The sequence below is a fragment of the Oncorhynchus clarkii genome, chromosome 6, assembly GCF_045791955.1.
Source record: "Oncorhynchus clarkii lewisi isolate Uvic-CL-2024 chromosome 6, UVic_Ocla_1.0, whole genome shotgun sequence".
In the NCBI taxonomy this organism is placed as follows: Eukaryota; Metazoa; Chordata; class Actinopteri; order Salmoniformes; family Salmonidae; genus Oncorhynchus; species Oncorhynchus clarkii.
In genome coordinates, this window is record NC_092152.1 from 858,315 (window position 1) to 878,729 (window position 20,415).

The following is a 20,415-nucleotide window of genomic DNA, read 5'->3' on the forward strand; positions in this document are numbered from 1 at the left end:
CCTGTATATAGTATGGTATTAACTGACCCTGTATATAACTACTGACCCTGTATATAGTATGGTATTAACTGACCCTGTATATAACTACTGACCCTGTATATAGTATGGTATTAACTGACCCTGTATATAGTATGGTATTAACTGACCCTGTATATAGTATGGTATTAACTGACCCTGTATATAGTATGGTATTAACTGACCCTGTATATAACTACTGACCCTGTATATAGTATGGTATTAACTGACCCTGTATATAGTATGATATTAACCTGACCCTGTATATAGTATGGTATTGACTGACCCTGTATATAGTATGGTATTAACTGACCCTGTATATAACTACTGACCCTGTATATAGTATGGTATTAACTGACCCTGTATATAGTATGGTATTAACTGACCCTGTATATAGTATGGTATTAACCTGACCCTGTATATAGTATGGTATTAACTGACCCTGTATATAGTATGGTATTAACTGACCCTGTATATAGTATGGTATTAACTGACCCTGTATATAGTATGGTATTAACTGACCCTGTATATAGTATGGTATTAACTGACCCTGTATATAGTATGGTATTAACTGACCCTGTATATAGTATGGTATTAACTGACCCTGTATATAACTACTGACCCTGTATATAGTATGGTATTAACTGACCCTGTATATAGTATGGTATTAACTGACCCTGTATATAGTATGGTATTAACCTGACCCTGTATATAGTATGGTATTAACTGACCCTGTATATAGTATGGTATTAACTGACCCTGTATATAGTATGGTATTAACTGACCCTGTATATAGTATGGTATTAACTGACCCTGTATATAGTATGGTATTAACTGACCCTGTATATAGTATGGTATTAACCTGACCCTGTATATAGTATGGTATTAACTGACCCTGTATATAGTATGGTATTAACTGACCCTGTATATAGTATGGTATTAACTGACCCTGTATATAGTATGGTATTAACTGACCCTGTATATAACTACTGACCCTGTATATAGTATGGTATTAACTGACCCTGTATATAGTATGGTATTAACTGACCCTGTATATAGTATGGTATTAACTGACCCTGTATATAACTACTGACCCTGTATATAGTATGGTATTGACTGACCCTGTATATAGTATGGTATTAACTGACCCTGTATATAACTACTGACCCTGTATATAGTGACATTGAAACTTAGACTTTATAAAGGGTTTATTATCGTTACCTTCTCAGCCTGATCCCAGACCGCAGGCTCTCCCAGGAACTTCTCAGGCCGGGTGGACAGGTTGAGTTTGAAGGAGAAACCAAAACAGTCGTAGACTGTACGCAGGAAGTCCAGACAACCCTTAATCTCCTCCTCAATCTGGAGGTTGAGGAAAAGACAAAACCACACAATTTTCCTTCAGCTTTAGTCAAGGCTTCATGGTGTTTAAAATAGTGTGACAGCTGAAATGGTCCACTGGAAGATTATCCCAGGAGGTGAACTAACTGACCCATGCCGTGTGGCGCTACATGGAGAAGAGGAGTGTGCCTGACCCACAGGAGGGTTAAGGCCTGACCCGCAGGAGGGTTAAGGCCTGACCCGCAGGAGGGTTAAGGCCTGACCCGCAGGAGGGTTAAGGCCTGACCCGCAGGAGGGTTAAGGCCTGACCCGCAGGAGGGTTAAGGTCTGACCCGCAGGAGGGTTAAGGTCTGACACGCAGGAGGGTTAAGGTCTGACACGCAGGAGGGTTAAGGTCAGTCTGACTGCTCCACAAGTGATTGGGGGGGGGGGGGGGGGATGTTTTACGATGTATCAAACTCCTTTCGATTACCCGGCCCAGTCCCCATAATGCTTACCCGGCCCAGTCCCCATAATGCTTACCTGGTCCATGGTGCAGAAGATGTGGGCATCGTCCTGCTGGAAGCGTCGTACACGGGTCAGCCCAGTCAGAGCGCCAGACAGCTCGTTACGATGCAGCACGCCGAAGTCAGCCATTCGCAGAGGCAGCTCCCTCCAGGACCGCGGCCGGTGGTCAAACATCAGACTAGAAATGGGGGAGGGGGGTCACCGTGAGAGAAAGAGACAGGGCGAACCTGAACCAAACTGTGCTGGCGCATGTTCTTCTTCTAAATAGATTGGCAACCAGGGTAATTATGCGTAACCAGGGTAATTTTGCGTAACCAAGGTAATTATGGGTAACCAGGGTAATTATGGGTAACCAGGGTAATTATGGGTAACCTGGCCAGCTCAGTACAGCATAACTCACCAGTAGCTCAGTAGTATGAAAAGCCCTAAAGCTGTACTCACCAATGTCCCGGGCAGTTCATAGGTTTGAGGGCGAACACCTCCTTCTCCACTTCGAAGGAGAACATGTTGTCACTGTAGTGCTGCCAGTGGCCTGATGTCTGCCACAGCTTACTGTTATAGATGTTGGGGGTTACCACCTCCTGGAAGCCTCGCTTACGGTACTCAGACTAGAGAGAGAGACACTACATGACTAAACGCATGTGGACACCTGCTAGTCCAACATCTTATTCCAAAATCATGGACATTAATAAGGAGTTGGACCCCCCTTTGCTGCTATAACAGCCTCCACTCTTCTGCTAAGTCATTAATATGGAGTTGGTCCCCCTTTGCTGCTATAACAGCCTCCACTCTTCTGCTAAGTCATTAATATGGAGTTGGTCCCCCCTTTTCTGCTATAACAGCCTCCACTCTTCTGGGAAGGCTTTCCACTAGATGTAGGAACATTGCCGCGGGGACTTCTTCCATTCAGCTACAACAGTATTAGTGAGGTCGGGCACTGATGTTGGGCGATTAGTCCTGGCTCACAGTCGGCGTTCCAATTCATCCCAAAGGTGTTCGATAGGGTTGAGGTCAGGGTTGTGTGGGCCAGTTAAGTTCTGCCACACCGTTCAACCAACCAGTTCTGTATGGACTTCGATTTGTTGTCATTCTGAATCAGGAAAGTGCCTTCCCCAAATTGTTGCCACAAAGTTTGCATAATCGTCTAGAATGTTATTGTATTCTGTAGCGTTAAGATTTTCCTTCACTGGAACTAAGGGGCCTGAACCATAAAAAAACAGCCCCAGACCATTATTCCACCTCCAAACTTTACAGTTGGTACTATGCTTTCGGGTAGGTAGGGTTAAATGCAACACTTTACATGTTGCATTTATGTTATTGTTCAGGACAGATTAAATAAAAAATATAAAATAAACTAGGCAAGTCAGTTAGGAACAAATTATTATTTACATTGACAGCCTACACCAGCCAAACACACTGAGATGCAGTGCCTTGCGCCACTCGAGAGCCCAGATGTTAGGGGTCTATTCAACTATATTCTTACGGGGGCGTGGTTAATTGGGGGGGGGGGGGCAGAGATTCTCCACATGCGATTATTCGTAGGAACTGTATAAAGAAGCAACACACCAATAAAGCACTTCCCTTAAAAATAAATGTTGCTTAAAGTAATTAGGGAACCGGAGGGCACTCAACCAATTAAAGTCGAGCTGCAACAAAAATACATGATTGAAAAAGGCGCTCACGCACCATCATTTATTTAACCTATTAAAAAGCTTCAAAGGTTATTATGTTAAAATCTGAAAAATTAAGAAACTAAGTGTCTCAATAAATAAAGACATGTCAAATCAGGTCAAATTCCAGTCTGAAGGAAGAACGCTTTGAATTAATTTCCCTCAGTCATTAGGTGTTCTTTTGGTCACTTCTAAACGAGTCCTTGTGAGCATCAGAGAGGAAACAGCAGGTCTGTGTAGCTGAGAACCATAGTTTTCAGGAATGTAACCAAAACCTTTTGTAGCTTAAACCACTCAAAACGCTAGAGCCAACTTCATTAGAAGAAAAACACATCACCGTCTCATAGGGGCTAGAAAGCCCCCTATATAAACCACAGTGCTTATCCTTCTGGCACTGAACGGTGGATTATTATTCATGTTCAGAAAGGGCCAGTCTAGATTAATAAATTAAATAGCCCTGGTCCAAAGGTACTGCATCTGGCCACCAGTTAAATAGCCCTGGTCCAAAGGTACTGCATCTGGCCACCAGTTAAATAGCCCTGGTCCAAAGGTCCTGCATCTGGCCACCAGTTAAATAGCCCTGGTCCAAAGGTCCTGCATCTGGCCGCCAGTTAAATAGCCCTTGTCCAAAGGTACTGCATCTGGCCGCCAGTTAAATAGCCCTGGTCCAAAGGTACTGCATCTGGCCGCCAGTTAAATAGCCCTGGTCCAAAGGTACTGCATCTGGCCGCCAGTTAAATAGCCCTGGTCCAAAGGTACTGCATCTGGCCGCCAGTTAAATAGCCCTGGTCCAAAGGTACTGCATCTGGCCGCCAGTTAAATAGCCCTGGTCCAAAGGTACTGCATCTGGCCGCCAGTTAAATAGCCCTGGTCCAAAGGTACTGCATCTGGCCGCCAGTTAAATAGCCCTGGTCCAAAGGTACTGCATCTGGCCGCCAGTTAAATAGCCCTGGTCCAAAGGCACTGCATCTGGCCGCCAGTTAAATAGCCCTGGTCCAAAGGTACTGCATCTGGCCGCCAGTTAAATAGCCCTGGTCCAAAGGTACTGCATCTGGCCGCCAGTTAAATAGCCCTGGTCCAAAGGTACTGCATCTGGCCGCCAGTTAAATAGCCCTGGTCCAAAGGTACTGCATCTGGCCGCCAGTTAAATAGCCCTGGTCCAAAGGTACTGCATCTGGCCGCCAGTTAAATAGCCCTGGTCCAAAGGTACTGCATCTGGCCACCAGTTAAATAGTCCTGGTCCAAAGGTACTGCATCTGGCCGCCAGTTAAATAGCCCTGGTCCAAAGGTACTGCATCTGGCCACCAGTTAAATAGCCCTGGTCCAAAGGTACTGCATCTGGCCGGCGGGCCGCCAGTTAAATAGCCCTGGTCCAAAGGTACTGCATCTGGCCGCCAGTTAAATAGCCCTGGTCCAAAGGTACTGCATCTGGCCACCAGTTAAATAGCCCTGGTCCAAAGGTACTGCATCTGGCCACCAGTTAAATAGCCCTGGTCCAAAGGTACTGCATCTGGCCACCAGTTAAATAGCCCTGGTCCAAAGGTATTGCATCTGGCCACCAGTTAAATAGCCCTGGTCCAAAGGTACTGCATCTGGCCACCAGTTAAATAGCCCTGGTCCAAAGGTACTGCATCTGGCCGCCAGTTAAAAAGCCCTGGTCCAAAGGTACTGCATCTGGCCACCAGTTAAATAGCCCTGGTCCAAAGGTGCTGTTACCATCGCCTGGAAACCTCACAGTTCTCTATAGGGTTAGATATATACTGTACCTAACCCATAGGGAGAGATACCGTACCTATAGAGATAATTACAGCGCTCACTCTAGGGCTATCAGACATAGAACAGACAGAGTTCCCATTCTACAGGGGCTGCCCATCTTACGGCAATGACTACTCACCCTGATAAAGTCCACCAGACTGTTGTAGATGTAGGATCCTTTAGGCAGGAAGAAACAACTGCCTGGAGACAGATCATGGAAGAAGAACAGATCCTGTTCCTGTAGGAGAGAGCAGAGAGAGTTGAATGATCAGTGTTACCCTACAGCAGATACTAACCAGGAGGACATGTGCACCACGTCACTGATCAGTTCCCCCCCCTACCCCTCTAAAGACAGAGGACCCAGTAATCTCCTGCTGTTCCCAGACAATATTTCCACAATGTTTCTGTAAAAACTGCTGTATAAAAAACATTTGATTGATTGACTGTAGTGGAGCAGGTCAATAAATGAATACCAGGCAGTGTCAGAGGAAGGCCCCCCAAAACTGTCGAAGGCTCCAGTAACCCAAGTCACAGACTGTTTTCTCTGCTACCACATGGCAAGCAGTGCCGACGTAGCAGGTCTGGAACCAACAGGACCCTGACCAGCTTCTATTACCAGGCCTGCTAAATGGTTAGTTAAGTAGTAACCCAAATAGCTACCCGGACTACGTGCACTGACCCCCTTTTCACTAACACGGTTGGTACTGTTTATCATCTTTCCTGTCATCTAGTCACTTCACCTCTACCCATACCGTACCTGTCAAACGTTTGGCCACCTACTCATTCAAGGGGTTTTATTTATTTTGACTATTTTCTACATTGTAGAATAAAAGTGAAGACATCAAACTATGAAACAACACATGGAATCATGTAGTAACCAAAAAAGTGCTAAACAAATCAAAATATATAAGTAGCCACCTTTTGCCAAATAACTATTGAATTAGGTGGTGCTGTCTGGTACTGTATGTACATACAGCATTACCTCCATTACCTGGTACTGTATGTACATACAGCATTACCTCCATTACCTGGTACCTCTGCACATTACCTCCCCGTGTATAGCCACGTCATTACCTCCCCGTGTATAGCCACGTCATTACCTCCCCGTGTATAGCCACGTCATTACCTCCCCGTGTATAGCCACGTCATTACCTCCCCGTGTATAGCCACGTCATTACCTCCCCGTGTATAGCCACGTCATTACCTCCCCGTGTATAGCCACGTCATTACCTCCCCGTGTATAGCCACGTCATTACCTCCCCGTGTATAGCCACGTCATTACCTCCCCGTGTATAGCCACGTTATTACCTCCCTGTGTATAGCCATGTTATTACCTGGTACTCCCTGTATATAGCCATGTTATTACCTGGTACTTCCTATATATAGCCATATTATTACCTGGTACTTCCTGTATATAGCCATGTTATTACCTGGTACTCCATGTATATAGCCATGTTATTACCTGGTACTTCCTGTATATAACCATGTTATTACCTGGTACTCCCTGTATATAGCCATGTTATTACCTGGTACTTCCTATATATAGCCATGTTATTACCTGGTACTTCCTGTATATAGCCATGTTATTACCTGGTACTCCCTGTATATAACCATATTATTACCTGGTACTCCCTGTATATAGCCATGTTATTACCTGGTACTTCCTATATATAGCCATGTTATTACCTGGTACTTCCTGTATATAGCCATGTTATTACCTGGTACTTCCTGTATATAACCATGTTATTACCTGGTACTCCCTGTATATAGCCATGTTATTACCTGGTACTTCCTATATATAGCCATGTTATTACCTGGTACTTCCTGTATATAGCCATGTTATTACCTGGTACTTCCTGTATATAACCATGTTATTACCTGGTACTCCCTGTATATAGCCATGTTATTACCTGGTACTTCCTATATATAGCCATGTTATTACCTGGTAATTCCTGTATATAGCCATGTTATTACCTGGTACTCCCTGTATATAACCATATTATTGTTACTCATTGTGCATTTATTCCTTGTGTTATCATTCTATTACATTCTTCTCTCTGCATTGTTGGGAAGTGTCTGTAAATAAGCATTTCACTGTTCATCTACACCTGTTGTTTAAGAAGCATTTGACAAATACCATTTGAGTGATTTGAATAACAGTCCCGTACCCGTCCCAGTTTGCGGTGGTCCCTGTTCTTGGCCTCCTCCTGGAAGCGTTCCCACTCCTTTAGCATCTTAGGATCAGGGAAGGAGATGCCGTAGATCCTCTGAAGAGTCTCCATGTCAGCCTTGCCCTCCCAGTAGGTAGAGGAGTTCTGGAGGTTAGAGAAGCAGACTAGAAGAGTCTAAAACACGCTCCATGTCAGCCTTGCCCACCCAGTAGGTAGAGATTATGTGCACAATTTGGTTAAGGAACTTAAAAGCTGTAAAAACAGTCCAACATATTTCTGATAGTATTTCAGTTAATCTTGGATGAATATTTAGAAAGTTAAATACTAACCACGTTTCCATCCAGTTTTTATGCAAGTCATACCGAATAAATAAAACTAAATTGACAGCTGTGATGGAAAAAGGATATTTGTTTGTGTTACTGTAATTTAATTATGCCAATGTGCTTTCATCAATTGAAAGCCCTTAATCTATTTTATGAGAATTTCTAAGACTTCTTGTTTGCATAAAATAGACGCAGACCAGTCTTTCAATAATAGGTTATATATTTTATTCCCGGAGCGCGCTGCCACTTAACCACGAACAACAGTTTATATACAGATCATGACGTCATTTCATTGCTTTAACAGAACCCCTCCTCTCGACCGGGACAAAGGTGAAAAGTTCATTCTAACTTACTAACACACCCCCAGATTACTTTTGACCCCTCAACATTATCGATCACCACTGAACTGACAGTTTTAATTAACAGAAAACCTAGGAATGCACTCACTGCCTTATCTAAAAACCCCAGAGCTAAGTTTCAGTAGGTTCAACGTTAGGCTAACGACCTTATCTGTTTTCACAGTCCACAACCCATTTGTTTCTTCCTAGTTGGAATGGTGTTCATGAACTTTAATTACTCCTTGTCCGTGTCTCACAATCCCTTCTTATGAACTCATATTGTTAATCAGATATAATAAAACAGAGTATAAGTTTACTTAGTTACAGTTCCATTTAAAATGATTTGTTCAGTCATATCATAATTTCCCAACAGTTTGTTTAACAACCTCTTGAATCTAGTATTTTCATTTTTGAAAAAATAACGTTCCCAAAGTAAACAGACTATTTTGTCAGGAAAAGATGCTAGAATATGCACATAATTGACAGCTTAGGATAGAAAAGACTAAAGTTTCCAAAACTGTAAAAATATTGTCTGTGAGTATAACAGAACTGATATTGCAGGCGCAAGCCTGAGAAAAATCCAATCAGGAAGTGACTCTTATTTAGAAACCTCTGCGTTCCTATGCGTCCCTATTGAGCAGTGAATGAGATATCAAACAGATTCCTTTATCTATGGCTTCCCTAATGTGTCTAGTGTCACGATACATAGCTTCAGGCTTTTATTTTGAAAAATGAGCCTGAACGTCAACATTGCGTCAGTGGTCAGCTGAAGTCTGAGTGTTTTGTGCGTAAGGGACAAATGCGGCCATTGTTTCTCTCTATCCTACTAAGTAGCCACGAGACCCGGTGGATATATTATCGAATAGATATTTGAAAAACACCTTGAGGATTGATTATAAACAACGTGTGCCATGTTTCTGTCGATATTATGGAGCTAATTTGGAATATTTTTCGGTGTTGTAGTGACCGCAATTTTCGGTCGATTTCTCAGCCAAACGTGAAGAACAAACGGAGCAATTTCGCCTACAAAAATAATATTTTGGGGAAAAAAGGAACATTTGCTATCTAACTGGGAGTCTTGTGAGTGAAAACATCCGAAGCTCATCAAAGGTAAACGATTTAATTTGATTGCTTTTCTGATTTGTGATCAAGTTGCCTGCTGCTAGCTAGGCATAATAGGCTATGCTAGGCTATCAAACTTACAAAAAAGCTTGGTCTTGCTTTGGCTGTAAAGCATACTTTCAAAATCTGAGATGACAGGGTGATTAACAAAGGACTAAGCTGTGTTTCAATATATTTCACTTGTGATTTTCATGAATAGGAATATTTTCTAGTAATATTTATGTCCGTTGCGTTATGCTAATTAGTGTCAGTTGATGATTACGCTCCCGGACCCGCGATGGTAGAGACAAGAGGTTAATAAGGGATCTTTTAGTGTCTAAAATGAATTCAGGGAGAAATGGCGGTAGAAACGCAGTAAACTTGATGGCATGGTGCTCCCCCTCCCACTACAACTAGCGAAACCATACAGTTTAAATCTGGCTGAAGGAAACCTGAACTTCAAAAAGGTGATATCAACTGAGCCTGGGAGACCACAACAAACAGGAAACGGATAAAACACGTCAAGGTATCCAGTCTAAGATCAGCATATCCCAGGCATCTTTTTCAGCACTCTCATAACTGGGAAAGGAGCCGATTCAGGTTATTGTAAAACAGGATATGTTTATATGAGACAACATCAAGACCGAATACTTGAATCCCGAATAATACCGGGATGTTGGAGTGTAAATGTGGTCATGGAAACCTTAGAGTGGTAGGACATGTACAACTGGGACGACTTCAGAGAACTATCAAGAGAATTAAAATAAAGATCCTTCAAAAGAAACTAAATAGAAGAATGAAAACATAGCGGAGACAAAAACAGAAGTGTGCTTTACCTTGTGGATCTTCAGGGCCTTGATCTTTCCAGTGTGTCGGACATGGGGTCCTCGGCACAGGTCAATCAGCGGACCACACCTAGTCAGCACAGACAGGATAAATACACAGGGAATCTGGATCGGCCCAAACACCCATTCCAGAACGACCGGGTCGGGATGCAGCTCACCTGTACACAGTAGTGGTTGGGGTGGTCACCTTCTCATTCAAGATCCGGCACTTAAATTTGTTGTACTGCAGAGGAGGAGAGAGATGTTCAGATCAGTTGTGGAACAGCAGAAATACATCACACTAGAGAGGACGGAGAGAGAGCGAGAGACCAGACAGGAAGAGAGAGAACAGACAGAATATTGCAAAGCAAAATTATTTATTACAATGTATATTATATATAGTGTTGCTTTGGCAATATTGATACAATGTTTTATGCCAATAAAGCAGCTTGAATTTGAGACAGGGAGAGACAGTAACATGGCACTACCATACAGGTTCTCAAATTACAATTCCACTGGATTCTCCAATTACAGTGAATGAACTACAGGACAAAATACAAACCCTTCAACCCAAAAAGGCAAGTGATGTTTATTGTATCCTGAATGAAATATACAGACAAATTCCTATTGGCTATACTAAAACTAACATCATCCTTCACTCTGGCATCTTCCCCAATATTTGGAACCAAGGACTGATCACCCCAATCCACAAAAGTGGAGACAAATTTGACCCCAATAATTACTGTGGGATATGCATCAACAGCAACCTTGGGAAAATCCTCTGCATTATCATTGACAGCAAACTCGTACATTTCCTCAGTGAACACAATGTACTGAACAAATATCAAATTATATTTTTACCAAATGACCGTACAACAGACCACGTATTCAGCCTGCACACCCTAATTGACAAACAAACAAACCAAAACAAAGGCAAAGTCTTCTCATGCTTTGTTCAATTCAAAAAAGCTTGACTCAATTTGGCTTGGGGGGGGGGGGGGGGGGGGGGACCTATGAGATTCTAAAATCAAATTACACAAACAAGCGTATGGTTAAAATTGACAAAGAAAAAAATATATTTCCACAGGGCCGTGGGGTGAGACAGGGATGCAGCTTAAGCCCCCACCCTCTTCAACCTACATACATACGAATTCGCAAGGGCATTAGAACAGTCTGCAGCGTCTGGCTAAAGATACTTGAATCAGTTATAGAACCCATTGCCCTTTATGGTTGTGAGGTCTGGGGTCCGCTCACCAACTAAGAATTCACAAAATGGGACAAACACCAAATTAAGACTAAGCTGAATTCTGCAAAAATATCCTCTGTGTACAACGTAGAACACCAAATAATGCATGCAGAGCAGAATTAGGCCGATACCCACTAATTATCAAAATGCAAAAAAGAGCTATTAAATTCTACAACCACCTAAAAGGATGCGATTCCCAAACCTTCCATAACAAAGCCATCACCTACAGAGAGATGAACCTGGAGAAGAGGACCCTAAGCAAGCTGGTCCTGGGGCTCTGTTCACAAACGGCACATAGCCTGTCTTCTCTTGAGAGCCAGGTCTGACTACGGCAGCCTTTCTCAAAAGCAAGGCTATGCTCACTGAGTTCAAGTTGCATTCTAGTTTGCTCAGTTTTTTTGTTAATACTTTCCAATGTGTCAAGTAATTATCTTTTTGTTTTCTAATGACTTGGTTGGGTCTAATTGTGTTGCTGTCCTGGGGCTCTGTTTTAAAACTGACCACAAAATGTGGAAACTGAGCTGCACTTCCTAACCTCCTGCCCAATGTATGACCATATTAGACACACATATTTCCCCTCAGATTACACAGATCCACAAAGAATTAGAAAACAAACCCGACTTTGAAAAACTCCCATATCTACTGGGTGAAATAACAGTGTGCCATCACAGCAGCTAGAGTTGTGACCTGTTGCCACAAGAAAAGGGCAACCAGTGAAGAACAAACGCCATTGTAAATAAATCCCATATTTATGTTTATTAATTTTCCCTTTTGTACTTTTATCCAGTCGCACATATGACATTTGAAATGTCTTCATTCTTTGTAACTTTTGTGAGTGTAATGTCTACTTTTAATCAGTATTGTTTATTTTCTAGTTCACTGGCTTGGGAAATGTAAACATGTTTCCCAATAAAGCCCTTTGAGTGAGAGAGAGATCTACCTTGAACATCTCCAGGAGAGTCTCCTTCTTGATCTCCAGCCTCTCGAAGGGCTGCTTCTCCTTGATGATCTTCTTACACAAGTTCTCCAAGCAGGGGAAGTCATTACTGGACACCCCCCTGGAGAGGTGGAAGAGTGGAGGAGGTGGGGAAGGAGGCAGCAGAGGAAGAGACTGAGTACAGGGATGGAAGAAAAGAAGTGCTGGCTGGCAGAGAGAACTAGTGGTAGACTTGGGGGCTTCCGTCCCCAGAGTTCGTTAACGGGACTGCTTGCCAAGCCAACTGGCATCAACATAACCTGAGGGAAGAGTCAGTTCCGTCAATTCAGGAAGCTACATTTAAATTGGATTTCTAGGAATTGGTTTTCTATTAATTGAGTTTCCTGAATTGACCCAAACACTGTGTCAACTTAGATGATGAAAGTACATTGGGATTGGATGAACATACAATCATCTAAACACTGGAACTTCCTGGTGCGCTCACGCTTTCTACTCATTCCCTGTCAGCCAGCTAGACCAGTGTTTACCCAGCTGAAACTGGCCAATGAGACGAGGCGTTACTCACTCTTGGTCCAGGAACATGTCGTAGTAGAAGCCGTTCTCGATGGGCGGACCGTAACACAAGCAGCCTCCGTAGACCCTCTCCATTGCCTCACCCATTATGTGGGCACTGGAGTGCCAGTACACCTGACGAGGAGGAAAGGATGTCGGGGGGAGGAAAGAGAGCGGGGAGGATGTCGGGGGGGGGGGGGAAAGAGAGTGGGGAGGATGTCGGGGGGGGGGGGGGGGGGAAAGAGAGTGGGGAGGATGTCGGGGGGGGGAAGAGAGTGGGGAGGATGTCGTGGGGGGGGAAAGAGAGTGGGGAGGATGTCGTGGGGGGGGAAAGAGAGTGGGGAGGATGTCGGGGTCAGGGGGAAAGAGAGTGGGGAGGATGTCGGGGTCAGGGGGAAGAGAGTGGGGAGGATGTCGGGGGGGGGAAAGAGAGTGGGGAGGATGTCGGGGGGGGAGAGAGTGGGGAGGATGTCGGGGGGGGAGAGAGTGGGGAGGATGTCGGGGGGGAGAGAGTGGGGAGGATGTCGGGGGGGAGAGAGTGGGGAGGATGTCGGGGGGGAGAGAGTGGGGAGGATGTCGGGGGGGAGAGAGTGGGGAGGATGTCGGGGGGGGAAAGAGAGTGGGGAGGATGTCGGGGGGGGAAAGAGAGTGGGGAGGATGTCGGGGGGGAAAGAGAGTGGGGAGGATGTCAGGGGGAAAGAGAGTGGGAAAAGAGAGTGGGGAGGACGTCGGGGGGGGAAAAGAGAGTGGGGAGGACGTCGGGGGGGGGGGAAGAGAGTGGGGAGGACGGCGGGGGAAGATATATTGGTTTCAAAGTTCCACTGTGAAGGACTTAAAACAGTTAATGTCATTATTTGCCAATGAACAAACTTGGCTCTAACTAACTACTGTTTATAATCGCAGTTAAAAATCACTAGCTAGGTTAGCTAAACTAGTGTATTTATCTAGAAGGTTTAATCCAAATAGCATTATTTTAGACTTATAAGGCCAGTTTCCCAGACATAGATTAAACTCAGGAGAGACTGTACCTGTAAGTCTTTAAAAGACCTGGAGGTTGTACTTACAGCTTTAGCCTCGTCGTCATCAAACTTGAGTAGCTGCAGACTGCAGTTTTCCTCTAGAGGTCGGTCCAGGTCCCACACAGAGTTGTTCACCTTAGCTATCACTGTGGCGTCAGCTAGACCCTGACTATGAGAGAGTGAGACACACACATTATAAAGTTATAACTATTCAAATTAATCTGTTATAATAGAGGCCTGTCCAGGTTGTCTGCAAGAGCCTAAATGTAGGGATAGCTGTGTTATTACAGAGTCATCATTACAATACAGGGATAGCTTAGTGTTTCTTCAGGATCGGTGGGTACCCCACGGGACGGTTGAGCTAACGTAGGCTAATGTGATTAGCATGAGGGTGTAAGTAACAAGAACATTTCCCAGGACATAGACATATCGGATATTGGCAGAAGGCTTAAATTCTTGTTAATCTAGTGAAATAATACCATGCTATTATTTGAGAAGAGTGCACAGTTATGAACTTGAAAATGTATTAATAAACCAATTAGGCACATTTGGGCAGTCTTGATACAACAGTTTGGACAGAAATGCAATGGTTCATTGGATCAGTCCAAAACGTTGCAAATGCACTGCTGCCATCTAGTGGCCCGAAATCCAAATTGCGCCTGGGGCTTGGGCTCCGTGAACACATGCTGCTCTTCCTCCCATCTGCTCCGTGAACACATGCTGCTCTTCCTCCACTCTGCTCCGTGAACACATGCTGCTCTTCCTCCTCCGTTCTTCCCCCCTCTGCTCCGTGTACACATGCTGCTCTTCCTCCCATCTGCTCCGTGTAAACATGCTGCTCATCCTCCCATCTGCTCCGTGTAGACATGCTGCTCTTCCTCCCCTCTGCTCCGTGTACACATGCTGCTCTTCCTCCCATCTGCTCCGTGTACACATACTGCTCTTCCCCCCTCTGCTCCGTGTACACATGCTGCTCTTCCTCCCCTCTGCTCCGTGTACACATGCTGCTCTTCCTCCCATCTGCTCCGTGTACACATGCTGCTCTTCCTTCAGAAAAGCATCCACCACAACTTTGTTCATTTGCAAATATCTCTCGTTCACTTTCGCTTGTAAATGTCCACACTCACCGAAAATGACATAAGGAAGCTACTAGCTATTGTTCTATAACTTTATAAAGCTGGATTTGCCTCTTTGCATATAGTTTGTTTTCACTCGTTAGCATTTTGCTAAGAGTGTGTGATTTCTCTATTAATTTGTGCAAATTGTGTTAGCATTCTTACAATAGAATGCATACTTTTGCACTCCTTGTGTGCCATGCCGGTAAAACCATAAATCCCAGGACGAGAAGAACAGTATGAACATCTGAGTACCGCCCATCCTACTGAATAGCATACCAGGCCAGTCACCACACCCTAAAAAATGTTCACAATATATCAAAATTAACTTTTACCAGTTGAATGTAGACAAACAACTTTTCTATTATCAACAACTTTGCACATTTCTGGGGTTTAAACAAAATATGCAAATGAGTTATGTTGGGTAATAAAGTATGTTGAGTAATGTCGCGTAACGGATTACGGATAGAAGCAAGCTACCTGGCCTGCGCCCAAATGTAGAAATGTGTCCATTTGGGATGTCTGATAGTTAAGACAATCAAATACTCACCACCACTAATGAACTGTATTGTATTCTCCACCTCAAATCAAATCAAGTAAACAAAGTATTTTTTTTTTTTACATCGAATGACAATAATTACTCAATGAAGTTGTAAAATTGTTCGAGCTCTCTCCAATTTTGATAACCACCGATAGCACCGAGGCTCATAAAATGCCCGATTAATTTGTTATCCCTTGTGGAAATACAGCTGTTTCTGTCCTTACATCTCCCTCATGGACACAGCCCATCTGTAAATAGCCCACCCAATCTACCTACCTCATCCCCATATTGTTCTTATTTACTTTTCTACTCTTTCTACTCTTTTGCACACCAGTACTTACACATCATCATCTGCTCATCTCTCACTCCAGTGTTAATCTGCTAAATTGTAATCACTTTGCTACTATTTATTGCCTTACCTCACTCCAATTGCACACACTGTATATAGATATTTTATTGTGTTATTGACTGTACGCTTGTTTATTCCATGTGTAACTCTGTTTTTGTTTCTGTTGCACTGCTTTGCTTTAACTTGGCCAGGTCCCAGTTGTAAATGAGAACTTGTTCTCAACTAGCCTACCTGGTTAAATAAAGGTGAAATTTAAAAAAAATACACAATTGGAAATAGGCACGCCACATTTAAAAGGTTGCAGACCCTGGGTGTAGCCCGTTACCGGCAACTTCAGGAGCTTAACAGAATCGGCGAAGGCCAGCAGGTGAAAGATTATTTCATCAAACAGTGTACTTAAAGCATTAAACAAGCTCAGTGCATATAGCCGATTTTATTAAAAGACATTCATTCATTAAAATGTTTTAGCAGGATGTTCCAAATACCTGTATTGCAAGAATCAAGTTGATTTTTTTTGTTCTCGTCACCTTGGCTCCTCCTGCCACCCACAGACAGACCCCCAAGCCCCTCCTCCTGCCACCCACAGACAGACCCCCAAGCCCCTCCTCCTGCCACCCACAGACAGACCCCGAAGCCCCTCCTCCTGCCACCCACAGACAGACCTCCAAGCCCCTCCTCCTGCCACTCACAGACAGACCCCCAAGCCCCTCCTCCTGCCACTCACAGACAGACCCCCAAGCCCCTCCTCCTGCCACCCACAGACAGACCCCCAAGCCCCTCCTCCTGCCACCCACAGACAGACCCCCAAGCCCCTCCTCCTGCCACCCACAGACAGACCCCCAAGCCCCTCCTCCTGCCACCCACAGACAGACCCCGAAGCCCCTCCTCCTGCCACCCACAGACAGACCCCGAAGCCCCTCCTCCTGCCACCCACAGACAGACCCCGAAGCCCCTCCTCCTGCCACCCACAGACAGACCCCCAAGCCCCTCCTCCTGCCACTCACAGACAGACCCCCAAGCCCCTCCTCCTGCCACTCACAGACAGACCCCCAAGCCCCTCCTCCTGCCACTCACAGACAGACCCCCCAAGCCCCTCCTCCTGCCACCCACAGACAGACCCCCAAGCCCCTCCTCCTGCCACCCACAGACAGACCCCCAAGCCCCTCCTCCTGCCACCCACAGACAGACCCCCAAGCCCCTCCTCCTGCCACTCACAGACAGACCCCCAAGCCCCTCCTCCTGCCACTCACAGACAGACCCCCAAGCCCCTCCTCCTGCCACTCACAGACAGACCCCCAAGCCCCTCCTCCTGCCACCCACAGACAGACCCCAGTTGAGGTTTGAACCAACAGAATCAGTGGATGTGCATGGATCTGGTTAAATTTGTAGCAAAAAAGGGCATTTTGATATTGACTTGAAAACAGATCAATGATTGCAAAAGTACAGGTAAAATATTTTCATAAAATAATTACATTATTTATGGTCTTATGGTTGTGGAAGGCTTATATTTATACTAGGTATGAATACAAGCGCTCCATTCATTGGATTATTTGTGACAATTTGAAACGCAATGTATTGATCTTTAAATTGTGCAACAAAATGTATTTAGAGAACTTTTCAAAAATCGAGATGTATCAAAAACAGCCCATAGGTTTGTAAAAAAACAATATATAATTTTTAGGCCACATAGCCCTGCCCTATGGTAGGGTTAAGGTAGGTAAGGGGACTGTCTTACCTGATGCCAGCAGCCACCTGGTAGGGTGTGGTCTTCCAGGACTCAGCCTCCACCACCTTCCCATCTGGCAGAGTCACCTTGATGGATTTACTGTCCTTCTCTGCCCTCTCTGCCATCAGAGCATCATGCTCCTCCTTCAGTTTAGTGTACAGGGACAGACGCTCCTCCATGTACCCGGGAGGAGGGGACAGCTAGAGGGGGAAGAATGAAGAGAGTGAGTCTGGTGAACAGAGAGAGATGCTCCGCTATCCACAGGAGAGGAGGGAACAGATAGAGGGGGAGAGTGAGAATGGACAGGGGGGGTGGTGAGAGAGTGTAAGTAGTGAACAGACAGCTAGCTAGATAGATGGGAAAGGGGAGAGGTGAGAGAGCTAAGTAGTGAACAGACAGCTAGATGGGAAAGGAGAGAGAGGTGAGAGAGTGTAAGTAGTGAACAGACAGCTAGAGGGGAAAGGAGAGTAGTCTTCAGCTGTGTGTACCAAGACAGCCCCTCAATCTACTGTGGAGGGGACCACTAGAGGGAGAAGAGACTGACAGAAAGAGATTGAGACAGTGACTGCCATCTACTCCGCCACTTACCTCCGTCTTCCCACCAGCGTCTCCCGCTGCAGCCTTCTTCTTCTTCTTCTCTCCATCTTTGGCTCCTCCTCCCTGAACAGAAGTCAGATAATGGGTGTGGTTAGCTCCTTAATAAAACATTGACCATAACTGCATTAGTCATAACTAACCATTTTTATTTCACCTTTATTTAACCGGGTAGGCCAGTTGAGAATACGTTCTCATTTACAACTGCGACCTGGCCAAGATAAAGCAAAGCAGTGCGACACAAACAGAGTTACAGTACATTTAACTACATGATCTAGGCCACACAGAGCAGCCAAACCTGCTGTGCAAACAAGATCGAGACTGTTGTTGACACGACTAGTTAGGATGACGAACATAGCGCTCAAACTGTAGGCGGCATTCTACCAAAGGTACGTTCATTATGAACGAGGCTTTGAGGAATCGAACTCCGACTACAACGATTAGGCAAAGGTAAATACTCAAACATTTAAAATATGAAATGTACACGTTGCACATGTGTTTGTCCTTTGTAGTTGCGTATATTTCCTTGCATAAATCTCTAGTTTTTCAATAACCGTTAATCAAATATAACCACCGCCCGGTTTGCTCATTGCGGTTGCTCCAAAACGGCAACTGAGCGCATGTACTCATTTAATTCAACAAGGCAAGTCGGTAGTGGTATTTGATCAACGTTTATTGAATAACTGTTTCAGCAAACAAAAAGGCACGAAACTAGAGGACAAACATAGATACAAGGTGGGCATTTCGTGATTATAATATATATTAAGTATTGATGTAGTAGGAGCTGGAGACCACAATGCCGGGTCTCGGCTCCACGCCGTTAGTGAAGTTCATCAGAAACTTATTTCACCAAGACGCCTTCGTCCAACAACGTAGCTATGTGTAACAGAAATGAGTCCTGATCAAGGAATAAACATAGAACAAATGGCATATAGGGCATCAATACAGAATACGATACAATAGTCGAAAAATACTATTCACACGGGAGACATTAGATGCTACTGTAATTAATGCTACAATCAAAAGCCTATAGCTAGCTAATTCGAAGAGAGTATTAAATAGTTAACGAATGTTTAAGATAAAGAATATTCTTTGAAAAGCCGTGATTATATATTGAGGAGTAAAGCCCTTGCTTTACTCATACATATGATAGCAAGCTAACAGTTAGCTATCTAGTTAGCTTAGTTTCAGGTCAACAATGCTGACAGCTGCATGCGTGATGGTATACAACAGGACTTAGCCACGCTACCTTTTTCCCGTCGTCAACTTTCAACTCCTTCATTTGCTCCGCCATGCTCTTTTCCGCCATTATACGAATACTATACCCGTAAATATATTGTTTCAATGGTGTTAAGTGAATCAGTTCAGCCAGCTCACCGGCAAGATCGTGTCCCGGATATTGCGTCAATAACTGATGCAATCCTTGCTGATTTGATTGACAGCAGCGTTGAGCCAATTATGTCTCGCGTCGTGGGTTTGTGAGCCACACATTCATACACCCCGCCTATTTCTACCATTTCGCTTCTCTAAAATCTATTTCTTAACCTAACCACACTGCTAACATTATGCCTAGACCGAACCTGTAATGAAGACCAAAAAACACATGTATTCTTGAATTTTTACCATAAATTCAATTTGACTTTGTAGCTGTGGTAACTAATGGAAACAATTTGTGGTTGCAATATTATGCTGTGGTGGGGAGAATTTAAAAAATAATCCGTATAACATGATTCACAAATTTCAGAAGAAATTTGAATGCCGTCCCTAGGAGGGGTGTGTCACTGGCATGGTCTTCCTGTCTGGGTTGGTGCCCCCCCTCCTCCCCCCTAGATTGTGCCTTGGTGGAGATCTTTGTGGGCTATACTCGGCCTTGTCTCAGGATGGTAAATGGTTAGTTGAAGAGGCAGGCTAAAGTTAAATCTAGACTTGGTTTCCTCTATCACAATCGCTCCTCTTTCACCCCAGCTGACAAACTAACCCTGATACAGATGACCATCCTACCCATGCTAGATTACGGAGACGTAATTTATAGATCGGCAGGTAAGGATGCTCTCAAGCGGCTAGATGGTCTTTACCATTCGCCACCAATGTTCCTTGTAGGACACATCACTGCACTCTATACTCCTCTGTAAACTGGTCATCGCTGTATACCCGTCGCAAGACCCACTGGTTGATGCTTATTGATAAAACCCTCTTAGGCCTCACTCCCCCCATCTGAGATAGCTACTGCAGCCCTCATCCTCCACATACAACACCCGTTCTGCCAGTCACATTCTGTTAAAGGTCCCCAAAGC

At 44.5% G+C, this 20,415-nt stretch overlaps 1 protein-coding gene across 1 annotated transcript in view; it reads right to left on the minus strand.

Annotated features, from left to right (window-relative positions):
* The window catches only part of LOC139410543 (threonyl-tRNA synthetase 1), a 33,689-nt gene extending 14,158 nt beyond the window's left edge, over positions 1 to 19,531 (minus strand). The window contains exons 1-13 of the mRNA XM_071155813.1: positions 19,371 to 19,531; positions 18,116 to 18,187; positions 17,537 to 17,727; positions 13,842 to 13,965; positions 12,791 to 12,912; positions 12,229 to 12,346; positions 10,222 to 10,286; positions 10,055 to 10,133; positions 7,454 to 7,600; positions 5,425 to 5,523; positions 2,302 to 2,468; positions 1,876 to 2,038; positions 1,237 to 1,374 (exon numbers count right to left, since the gene is read on the minus strand). Coding sequence (XP_071011914.1) covers positions 1,237 to 1,374; positions 1,876 to 2,038; positions 2,302 to 2,468; positions 5,425 to 5,523; positions 7,454 to 7,600; positions 10,055 to 10,133; positions 10,222 to 10,286; positions 12,229 to 12,346; positions 12,791 to 12,912; positions 13,842 to 13,965; positions 17,537 to 17,727; positions 18,116 to 18,187; positions 19,371 to 19,430 — 1,545 coding nt within the window. The 5' untranslated portion in view covers positions 19,431 to 19,531. The remainder of the gene's footprint in view (positions 1 to 1,236; positions 1,375 to 1,875; positions 2,039 to 2,301; positions 2,469 to 5,424; positions 5,524 to 7,453; positions 7,601 to 10,054; positions 10,134 to 10,221; positions 10,287 to 12,228; positions 12,347 to 12,790; positions 12,913 to 13,841; positions 13,966 to 17,536; positions 17,728 to 18,115; positions 18,188 to 19,370) is intronic.
* Between the last annotated feature and the right edge of the window lie 884 nt (positions 19,532 to 20,415).